Source organism: Culex quinquefasciatus, chromosome 2 (assembly GCF_015732765.1).
Source record: "Culex quinquefasciatus strain JHB chromosome 2, VPISU_Cqui_1.0_pri_paternal, whole genome shotgun sequence".
In the NCBI taxonomy this organism is placed as follows: Eukaryota; Metazoa; Arthropoda; class Insecta; order Diptera; family Culicidae; genus Culex; species Culex quinquefasciatus.
The window spans coordinates 7,106,333-7,118,545 of NC_051862.1; the positions used below are offsets into that span (position 1 = coordinate 7,106,333).

Genomic DNA, 12,213 nt, shown 5'->3' on the forward strand with positions numbered 1-12,213 from the left:
TAAATTTAAATTTCTCTTTACTACATTCCATCGTGGTCCTAGTCTAAACAATTGTTATCCATCAGCATTCAGACACTTTTTCAGTCCAGTCAAGACTCAGTCCAGATTTTATTACTTAGAGTTGTGTTGTTTTAACTTAATCTCACAAACCACTGTCTCCCAATCAAAGTTTTATCTGCTATTCTCCCAACCAGGCTTGGTCTGTTACTGCTTGCCTGTATCAACTCCAAGGAGGCCTAACTAACCTAACAACAATACTCAGGCCGGTACCGACATTTACTTCCCAGCTAATCGGGATCGACTAGGACTGAACCAAGGCCAACTGGGCTGAGTGACAATCACGGCTATCACTAGATTACGCTGCCTCCTGTTCAAGTCCGGATGACCATCAATTCCCACTCTGAATTTTATAACCAATCCAACATTCAGACACTAAAAGATATCAAAGGCATTCTCCGGTCAACCTGCCTGCGAGCGCCTTACCACTCAATTAACCGTGGCACTGCAGCGGCGTCCCCATTCGCAAGAATTCGTTGCATTTCCTACGGTCTTCCAACCTCACAATAAGCAATTTAGCTTCCTGCAGGTGTCTCACCTCGCAAGAATTCCGAATGAATCAAAGCTTCCCAAAGCATCAAAGCTTTCATCTGTAAGCGTCCTTGATTGTCCTCTTCTGTTAATAATCTCATTCGTAAACATAATTTTCCTAGCGGTTTTCCCAGTTTGTTTCGTAAACAGACATTCCCAAACGCCTTTTCTAGTTCGCAACCAGTCTGATTCGTAAAAAGATATGTCTAAGCGGCCGCCCTAGTTCGGTCCATGAACGAACATTTCCAAGCGGGCTTCCTAGTTCGACTCGTGAACGAACATTTCCAAGCGGCCATCCTAGTTCGATTCGTAAACGCACATTTCCAAGCGGCCGTCCCGGTCCGCATCCCGTCTGATTCGTAAACAGACATTTCCAAGTGGCCATCCTAGTTCGATTCGTAAACGAACATTTCCAAGTGGCCGTCCTAGTTCGATTCGTAAACGAACATTTCCAAGCGGCCATCCTAGTTCGATTCGTAAACGAACATTTCCAAGCGGCCTTCCTAGTTCGACTCGTGAACGAACATTTCCAAGCGGCCTTCCTAGTTCGATTCGTAAACGAACATTTCGAAGCGGCCGTCCCGTCTGATTCGTAACAGACATTTCCAAGCGGCCTTCCTAGTTCGACTCGTGAACGAACATTTCCAAGCGGCCTTCCTAGTTCGATTCGTAAACGAACATTTTGTTTACTACTTAATAATCTGTCGGAGCATTGCATTGCACGCGATTTAGACAAGGTTCTGACACGCATGCAGTTTCTTTAAGTCCCCACCAGAGGCACTGTTAATATTGTTTACGTGTGGTTTTTGAAAAGGTCGTATGAAATAAATACATAAATTTTGTTCCCAAATTATTTGTTGCCAGATTTTTCTATCTTTTGCGTATATTTGCGAGATAATTTCAATTATTACGTAAATTTTTCCACATTTTACATTTATTAGATCAATAAAATAAAGTTCTACTTGACGATACAATACAACCAAACTCACTAAACTAAACTAAAAATTTTAATAACTTCAGTTACCTAGAAATAAAATTAAATTAATTTGATTCTTCCTGACCGTTGGTTTAAAATGAATGGAATACTTATTAAATTTCAGTCAAACAAGCTGTCACTGAACACCAGAGTGCTGATATGCCAACATTAGGTGCTTGACGGAATTAAATGTAGTTCCCCTTGTTGTCCCCTGAGATTAAATATATATAAAAACTTATATTAAACTTTAAAAAGTTTTTAGTTTTGTTATTTATGTTCGATGCGCATACGACATTTTCAAAAGCAACGCGCTTAAAACTTGGTTCGATCTTGGTTCGATTTTGACTTCACTCGCTTTATATGTGGATGACAGTCGTGACGTAGCCGTGGATTTAGACTGACAAACCTTACTTCCCTGTTTGTACTTGTGCACACCCGAGTGACGAGTACGCGCCGCCTGCTACCGTAGTAGGCGACGACGCTGGTGTACTCAACTGGTGACACTGACAGTGTGTGTTCACAGAAAAACACATCAATTATCAACCAAAATATCCGAATCTGTCTTGAACCCGCCCGGCCAAGCATACACAATTGCTACAGCGGCCTGACCATCTCGCAACTAGCCATATAATTGCCAGGATGCGCCTCAAAAACACAATCCAACCTCTCCCATTTGTTCTCTTCAACTAAACAAATCCTTTTCCCATTTTTACCAGAACATCACACGAAAATAGCAAATTTCCGATCGATAAGCCTTTCTACTGTTGACAGCTTTTATATTGACATAATTCGTCAACCAATCTTCAAAAATTGGTCAATTTTTGTGACGATATTAAAATCGTCTGGATCGTCAAGGGTTAGTCCCACAATTTGCCAAAAACGTGGTGGATCATCTAGGGTTAACCGCGTCTTGTCTTGTTTTCACAATTTTCATCCCTCACTGGATGTCTGCATCGAAAATTCGCCGCTCTCGTTCCTCCCCGGACCATCTCCACTCACAGAACCCGTAATTTCCAAGCAACTCACCAATACCAAGAAACCAATGGCACGATCTCCGCTTCTTCCTCTCTTGCAGTAGAAACAAAGACACTTACTCTTCCGCGTGTTGGGGATTCTCCGGGGATAAAAACAGGTTCTATCCTTTTTCACCGGGGTCCCGGTGATAATCCGGCAGGATCGCCATTGTGGGACTTTAATCGGCCACACTGGAGAATCCCCAACACCGGAACGCGCACCTCACACTGTCGCTCTCCCGATCGTTCGCTGCACTGACAGCTAAGCCTAGCGCCACCCATGCGGTGGGTTTGGCACCAAGCGCCACCTTGGCGCATATTCCAAAAGGGACTATGCCTGTACGGCAATCTAGTATCTCACAGATTACACTGGAGCAAGCTACGCCGTCGAAGCGGTTAAACTTTCCCCGAGCTGAGGATATCAAAGTCTGTTACGTTGGCTCATCTGACTGCGTTTCCGGTCTTGCCTACTGCCAGAGTTCCTATTTGCAGCGATTGGAAATATCAGTTGCATACCTGCCCAGCGACGCCCTCGCTGACCTCTCACAAATCGCCACCCAAAGTGTTAGCTTTTTTGACTGCACGGTCGAACGTTCGTCGGACATTTATTCGTTCATCCAGCAGTCCAAATCCTTGTGCACGTTTGTGATCAAGCGAATCGGAGTCAAAACCGTGTACGACATGCCCAACGCAGCGTTTGGACCTTCCAGCATCCGGCACTTGACGTTCTTCGATAATTCAAAAGAACTTTTGCACGCCTTCGTCGAGATCTGTCCTGGTTTGGAAACGGTTGACGTTAAACATGACCTTGTAGAGGACGACCTGCACAAGATGGGACAGCGACTGCAGCGGCTAAAATCTTTGACTCTTAACGGTTGTAACGGACACGTAAAAGCAATGTCGGTTGAGTGTCTGCGCCAAATTCCGAGCAGTTTCAACGAGCTGAAGAAACTCCAGATCAATACGTGGGGTGTACCCAAGGAAACGATTCTGGAAGCTTTGCAAGGCTTGCGGAAGGATGTCGAAGTATCGACTTCGTACTGGTAAAACTTGAGAAGAGTACTTGTTGTAGTGATGTTGAATAAACGATTGAAATTAACCTTTCTGAGTTCTGTGTCACTGTTGTGTTAGCTAGTAACATGTTCGACATTACACTACGAACCAGCAGTGATTAGTTATGCGGAATTCTCCAAGTACGGGAACACGACGAAAATTAGACGACCCGAAGAAATAGTGAATGTGATAGTGAAAGCAAAATAAATAAAGTGTCTATAAAGAATCATGAAGTGAACTATTTATGTTTAATATTATATTACACTTAACATCTGAGTTGAAACTCACTATCAGAATCTAATGTTTTCTTGTGTTCTCTTTTGTTCTTTTCGTTTCAAACTGAATGAGCGAGCATCTGACTTGCTACGCAGCCGCAGGATACAACAGACGACAACGGAGCGTCAAACTAACACCAGCTGTGATCAATACCACACCGACTGACGAAGATTGATACCAAGCTTGGTGTTCACGGCTAGATGTCCAACCGAGAGACCTCCAAGGTCGCAGGGAAGTATTAATTAGTATCGCCTTTTTATGTTTGATCCTGTAGGGACCTATGCGATGCAAGTCTATCTATTATGTATAACGCATTGGATACAAGTTATTGTTGCATCGTTGCATGCAAGTCATTGCGGCTCATGCTGACAGAAGAGCGCGTGGTCGTGAGTCTGAAGGAAGCCACCGACCGGAGCGGATGGCATTGTTGTGCGTCGGGACAGGAATAAGGAAACGAACGATGGCTAGCGGGCGGACGGGTGGAAGGCCATCGAGAACAATCGAAGTGCGCATGGAAAGAACCGAACTCTACAATTGGCGACGAGGATTAAAAAAAAAATGCGGCCTGGTAGTGAAAAAAAATCGTGTTTGTTTTGAAAGCGAAGTGTGTGTGTGTTTTCGTTTGGTCCTGAGCAGCATATCTGTAACAACTTTTCAATAGGGCGAAACCCTCAGATGTAAACAAACTGAGTTTTTGTCAGAATCATATAAAGCGAACAAAACTGATCCTAAAACACCCTCCATCATCACAAAATTCCGAAAATACGTAGTTTTACAAGCAAAAAACAAAAGGGCTAATCAACAACATCAATCAAAACAAACCAAATTGAGTTTCCGCCCTTGTGTTTTCATCCAATCACGAGGGGCGAATGTAGTGTTTTCTGCAAGTTCCGACGTATATTTAGAAACAACAAATTTTCGTTATAATTTAGTGAATTCTAACCTGACAATCCTCAAAATGGTTAAAAATGTTTGTTTCTGATGTCTCTGACCACAATTCCACAACAAATACAGATTTGTATGATCCTAAATACATAATTTTTTAATTTCAATTATTGTAGTATCGGATCTGGTCTGGATTCACAATCTAGATATGAAGGTCCATAATTTACCGGTTCTTGGAACATCCGGGGATTCTGGGTCTAGCAGTTGCAGGACAAAAAGTTAGTGTAGGGAGGTTTAGGAGGAATACCGTACAAAATCATCGCCTCCGTAACCATTAAGGCTATGCAAAGATAGAGAATGCAGGATGGTGTCGCGGGGTGGCCTAGTCGTCAGGTGCCATGTCTCCCACTTCCGGCGGGGACACCCCAAGGAACGTCACTTCAATATAGACCACATCGTCAAACCAACTTGCTACTTACGGTGTATCCTGGCTCAACGATTCTTGGCCTGAATCGGACTCCTTCTGAAGGCTTTCTAGACCAATTTTTTTATCACTGAGGTTGCAAATATCACTGTTTTATCACTGAATGTAACGTTTCACAATGATAAAATAGTTGTTTCACCACTTTTTTCTTTAAAAACCCGAAAAATGAACAAAAAACAAAAGGGCGAATCTGTTGTTTACTTTTGCTTTGCGGCGTAACCTGACGGGCTAAACCGTTGTTTTGGTTGAGTGGGTGGCGAATACGGTGGGGCGAAAATGGAGGCACGCTCTTCAAAAAGGCGTAATTTGTTTTTCTCAATTTTTAATAGCAAAAACACCTTAATTAATTTCAAATTGCTCTCTATGATGAAATTATTGCTATTTTCTATTACGTTTTGACAAAATTGATGGTTTTCATGCTTTTTTGTGGAAATAGGAATTGATCGGAATTGCAAAATTTTGAATGTTGATTTTCCCGAAATGGCAGGATCGTAGGTTTCGCCCTTTTGAAATGTTGTTACTGATATTATTTTGTGAGGGAAATGCTGACAAAAAATGCCGTGTTTATATACAGAAAAAAACATTGTTGTTTTTGCTAAAGTTCTGTTTGGCTTAGTATGACTAGAAAGCGTGCGAAACAATTTAATTCAAGAGGAAGCATGAACCGCAGAATATGACAAAAAAAAATATATTGAGGTAAATATAGGAAAAATGTGAATAGCTTCGAAAGAGAACAAAGGTGGAGAATGAAAGGTGAAGCAGTGAAAGTGCACAGTAACAATTGTTTAATTAGTGCGATGAAAATGTGATTCATTTTGTGCATGCTAGAATCGCGTCAATCACCCCCAGCAAGCAGAACAAAAGACGCAGTGGATAATAATTGTTTGATACAGCCATCCCTCATATTCGGAACAGTTTACAGATCGGCCAATGTTCAAAAAATCATAGCAAATCGATTATTCAACTTAATGATTCGCTTTTACCTTCATTTGAAAGCTTTTCTTGCGATCTTTCGAATGCTGTACCGAACAACTGCAAATTTTTACTTTTATATCAAGTTTTTGAAGAAAAACTTTGACCCTTGAAATCCACAAATTCGGAACACTTTTTTCTTACGGATGTAAACAAACTTTGGATCTCTCCAGGAGTACATATTTGTAACAAAATAATGACTTCACACACTGCAACCAGTGAAACTCAAGCTCAGTGATGTTTTATCAATGGTCTGATAACTTTTTTTGTGAAAATATCAGTTAAATTCAGGTGTTCCACAATTGTGGGAGGCACAATAACAAACCACAATTATGAAACAGGCAATTTGGAGGCAGTTTTTTGCTGCTCGGAATAAAATATTCTTGAAATGCAGTTTTTTGTTTAAAAAGTACTACTTTTACTAGTGAAATAGCAAGAGAATGTCCAAATAAAGGTCCTGAAAATAGTAGGGTCGAGAGAAAAGCTGCATTTGGCATGCTATTGACAAATTATCACAAAAGTGTTCCGAATTTGTGGGTGTTCCGAATATGTGGGATGACTGTAGTGCGGTGAGAAAAAAGTGATTTATTGTGCGTTTGTGTGCCTGTTTCGCTGCTAAAAAAAGGACTGAATTGATTCGCAATGTTGGTGAGTCTAATGTTAGGATATTTTGGATAAAACGCGATAAGTTTATAAATTTAAACTATGTGCGGATTAGGTAACCTATTGCTTTTGAAAAAAAAACAACATAGTCATAAACAGGAGGAACCTGATTTGTCGGATAAGACGCAAAGTGCACGGACGTGTTTATGCAAGGTTTGTAACAAAAAGTACTGAAGTAGTATATGCTATAAATTATGTTAAATATTGTACTTCCTAGCAAAATCTATTGGCGCGTAAATGTGCTTGAAGTTTTTGTGGCGTTGTGTAGAACTTTTGTTTGTGACCGATGGCACAGAAAACCACAGACAAACAGACACAAAATTAATACGTTGTTGGACGTCATAAGAGGTTCGGCCATCGTTGAGATGTGCAAGAGATCGATGCCTGCGTGGATTGATAAGAGGTTCGGCCATCGTTGAGATGTGCAAGAGATCGATGCCTGTGTGGATCGATAAGAGGTTCGGCCATCGTTGAGATGTGCAAGAGATCGATGCCTGCGTGGGTCGATAAGAGGTTCGGCCATTGTTGAGATGTGCAAGAGTTCGATGCCTGTGTGGATCGATAAGAGGTTCGGCCATTGTTGAGATGTGCAAGAGATCGATGCCTGCGTGGATCGATAAGAGGTTCGGCCATCGTTGAGATGTGCAAGAGATCGATGCCTGCGTGGGTCGATAAGAGGTTCGGCCATTGTTGAGATGTGCAAGAGTTCGATGCCTGTGTGGATCGATAAGAGGTTCGGCCATTGTTGAGATGTGCAAGAGATCGATGCCTGCGTGGATCGATAAGAGGTTCGGCCATCGTTGAGATGTGCAAGAGATCGATGCCTGCGTGGATTGATAAGAGGTTCGGCCATCGTTGAGATGTGCAAGAGATCGATGCCTGCGTGGGTCGATAAGAGGTTCGGCCATCGTTGAGATGTGCAAGAGATCGATGCCTGCGTGGATCGATAAGAGGTTCGGCCATTGTTGAGATGTGCAAGAGATCGATGCCTGTGTGGATCGATAAGAGGTTCGGCCATCGTTGAGATGTGCAAGAGATCGATGCCTGCGTGGATCGATAAGAGGTTCGGCCATTGTTGAGATGTGCAAGAGATCGATGCCTGCGTGGATCGATATGAGGTTCGGCCGTTGAGATGTGCAAAATATCGATATGTAGTTCGGCCGTTGTTGAGAAATGAAATCGATCGATATGAAGTTCGGCCTTGGTTGAAAAATGTAAGAGATCGATGCCGACTTGGATCGGTGAGGTGCGACCTTTATTGAGAAGTGAAAGAGATCGATATGAAGTTCGGCCGTCGTTGAGATATGCAAGAGATCGATGGCCTGCGTGGTTCGAAACGGGATGCGGTCATTTTGAGATTCAAATCTGTTAGGATTGATATGTGATTCAGTTGTTGTTTGTTGATATGTACAAGAAATTGAGTGCTGGAAGGCTCTATGTGTGATTACCCGTGTCTTGTAAATGGCAAAGAAAAAGTAGTTTGTAATTTTTGCAATTTCGTGCACGTAAACTTGTGAATAATACCTTATATCAAGTCAAGGAAGGCATAGTTTTCCATATAAGGCAACATCAAAAGGCAGTTCGATGATGCAAACTATGAACTCAAGAAGAAACGTGATGTTAAGATGCTGGATGCGGTTGTCCGAGTAAATTGAAAAGATTTTGATGATTTACTCAATCGTTGTAGTAAAAGTAGAGATCTTGAGAGGAATGATTTAGAGATAGTGCGCTTATAGAAAAGATACGCTAGAAGACATATCAGTTAGGTAGAGAGGATGAGAGGTGTTATGCTGTAAATCTTTCGAAATCTAAAAAATTATGAGCAAATGAGTTGACCATTGTAAAAAAAAAAAGAATCCCGGGGATGGATGGAAGCCTAGGTTTAAAAAAAAGAGGTTTGCAATTGTCTCACCATTCAAGCCTTCGAACACCTAGTTTCGAGTAGGAATCTCGCAATCGAGAACGCCAAGGCAATGCTGTAGAGCGAATAATTTGATTTGATTTGATACATGAGTCGTATAATACGATTGTAATGACATTGGATGATTATTGTGTATTTCGTGTGTATTTTTGCACTACGTAAAATATTTTAACATGACTTGAAATTGATTTGAGTTGCTTAGTAAAATAATTATTCACGCAAATTGAAATAAAGAACATATAGGAAAAAGTGTCAATTTGGACATGCTGGTGGGACCTGGTTTGGAGGAGAACATTTAGAAGGTTTAGATGGAGGAGAAGATTTGATTGTCCAATGAGAGAGTTTATTGTTTCTTATGAGAGAGTAAACAAATAGCTTGCTGAAGAGTAGATTAAACTTGCGATTTGTGTAGGAGATTCCCGTAATTGAAATATTTTATTGAATGAAATACTAAAGAGTATCAGTACTAGATGATACTCGTGGATGAATGAAAAGAGATGACCAATTGGACCAAGTTCAAGTATTGGCTAGTCGACTATATTACGAGAATTCGATGATTTTGGCTTCAAGAAAATTGCGTAATTTTTTTTAGAAAGATTGCATCTAAACGCTAGTGCTATCCAACGGACTCAGGAGGAACACACAAAGCTTTCCTGCGGAGCAAGGGAGTGAGAGAAAAATACAACAAACGCTCTCAGCCGAATGCACGCGAACCAGCAGAACAAGGCGAACAAGAAAAAAAAAGAATCTTTGTGTAGGTGAGAAATTGAATCACAATTGAGTTATCTACGTCCGAATGTATTGCGTGTGAGTACACGAAAATTAAGTAAGGTTAAATTTTGTCAGCCAGCCAAACCAAATGGTGCGCTAGTGTGTGTAAGCAAAATGTTATAAAACTCTATTCTGCATCAGTCCGCATACGCTATTTGTTGATGATGTTTGAGAGTCGATTGAAGGAATAATGCAGAGTTTATGCGTTGTGTCACTTGTGTTTCAATTGTTGATTGTCTGAAGTAATGCTTGATTGAGTTAAGTTGAACGTTACGCACCATAGAAAACCTTCATAGGAAAGTATAGATAATTATTTGCGAAATCACTTAGCTGAATAGATAATGATAAATTTAATATGTATTATATTTTATCAGAGAAATTTGAAAAAAAAAAATATTATAAATATGGAGAAGGTAAATAATGGAGATAAAAGTATTGTTTGTTTGTTAGATTATTTGATGTTGAAAGGAAGGACCAACATGTAGTTTATTTAAAATAAGTTATGGTTTATGGGTTTTAAATATCGCTCTTAACTCCAGCATATCAATTATAACCTGCTTGATTGTGGTTATAAAATGTGATCGCCTTATGTAAGTTTGGATCAAATGGGAATGTAATATTTTTAGAGATTCATTCAATAACAGAGTCAGTAGCTGATGTAACAACAATTTGTTCTTTTATTAAAGTAAGATGGGGGTGTAGGGACCTATGCGATGCAAGTCTATCTATTATGTATAACGCATTGGATACAAGTTATTGTTGCATCGTTGCATGCAAGTCATTGCGGCTCATGCTGACAGAAGAGCGCGTGGTCGTGAGTCTGAAGGAAGCCACCGACCGGAGCGGATGGCATTGTTGTGCGTCGGGACAGGAATAAGGAAACGAACGATGGCTAGCGGGCGGACGGGTGGAAGGCCATCGAGAACAATCGAAGTGCGCATGGAAAGAACCGGACTCTACAGATCCCTTTGTTAATACAAATTCCTTTGCAGATACAAACCACTTTAAAAGTATGCCTCGCGGCCTGCTTTGATCTTTTGCTTATTCTATCCGCTTTCTACCCCCAATGTGTCCTGCACTGGGGGTGCCTGGGGTAACTTCGAGTTGACCTGGGCCGCCCGAGGAATTATGTCGTAGGTGGCTCGTGTACTGGTTCACTCACCTCTCCTCGCGGCAAGGTCTTCCGTAGGTCTACACTCGAACATGCAACATGGGACAGCATGAATCTTCAGCTGAAGCCGGACGAATGTATTCCGAAACTACAGAATTACAGAATTACAGAAATTAACCTTTCTGAGTTCGTACAAAAGAATGAATAATATAAATCGGTGTGATAAATCCCATAAATTCACATATTTATTAAGAACAATTGTGGTTGTTTATCAATAAGGTACATTTTAGAGTGGTTCGTAATATTGGTAATTCTTCCGCCGATTACAGAGGATCTTGGTGAAATACAGAGCCCAACTCTCAGCTTATCCGCTCTTCCCACGTGTTGGTCAATAAATTAATAATTTTTATATAAAACTATGGAACCACCCTGTTGATCATCAAATTTTCATTCATTACATTCTTCAAATCACCCCTCGCCAGCTCTGCCAGTCTACCGCAAAATCGTTTGTCATTGATGCTGCGTCAAATTGACAACCAACTGTCACCCCGCTGGTGAGAAATTTTCTTCCGCTGAAGGTGTGCAGAAGCTTGCGAATCGTTCCGTTCGTAAAGTAAACCAATTTCCCCGCATAAAAATGTCCTACGTTGCCAGGAAGGGACCGCAAGTGGTGTGTAAGTGTCCCATAACCGCGAATCCGCCTTGGGGCGGGCGTAGATTGCGGCCACAACAGCGGTTTTGGCCACTTTCTGCACTGCACCAAATTACATAATGTTATTGTGCTGAGTTGCTTCCGATTGTCACACATCTCCGTTCTGCTTTCAATTTCAGCCGCTCTCGGACGATGGGCCTACAATCTGTCCGGATTCAACCAGTACGGTGAGTTTGTTTGATTGCATCTCGATAGCAGAATCTTACCAACAGCGCGCCGCTTTCACCCCTCCCGTAGGTCTGCACCGCGACGACTGCCTGTACGAGGACGATGACGTGAAGGAGGCGATCCGCCGCCTGCCGGAGAAGGTCAAGGACGAGCGCAACTACCGCATCACCCGCGCCCTGCACCTCTCGATGACCAAGACGATCCTGCCGAAGGAGCAGTGGACCAAGTACGAGGAGGACACCAAGTACCTGGAGCCGTACCTGGAAGAGGTCAAGCGCGAACGCGACGAAATTAACAAGTGGGAGGCCAACAAGTAAGCCGGTGGTTCTGGCTGGCGGGATCCTGTACGGTTTGCGGAGAGCAGCTTCGTAAACAGCAGATTGTTAGATTAATTGCTTCGCGAAAATGAACGAGAATGATAGGGGAAATAAAATGAAAATCGGGAAAAATATCTTTGTTGATTCATTGAAAGAAACATTCCCTCAATACTCTTGAATGGAAGTCTTCTTAAGTTAAAAAAAAACTTAACTTAGTGTTATAAAAAGCATTTCAGAACAAAATTTTTAAATTTTCAAACAAAAATTCGACGCTGATCCATTCTCGTAGAGATGTGAGCAGCC

General features: G+C 41.7%; 1 protein-coding gene across 1 annotated transcript; it reads left to right on the forward strand.

The window, feature by feature from the left end:
* Positions 1–11,228: 11,228 nt before the first annotated feature.
* On the forward strand, positions 11,229–12,042 carry LOC6054260 (cytochrome b-c1 complex subunit 7). The gene is made up of 3 exons (XM_001870170.2): positions 11,229–11,387; positions 11,545–11,592; positions 11,663–12,042. The coding sequence occupies exons 1-3, from the start codon at positions 11,351–11,353 to the stop codon at positions 11,908–11,910; spliced, it is 333 nt and encodes a 110-aa protein (XP_001870205.2). The 5' UTR covers positions 11,229–11,350; the 3' UTR covers positions 11,911–12,042.
* Positions 12,043–12,213: the final 171 nt, after the last annotated feature.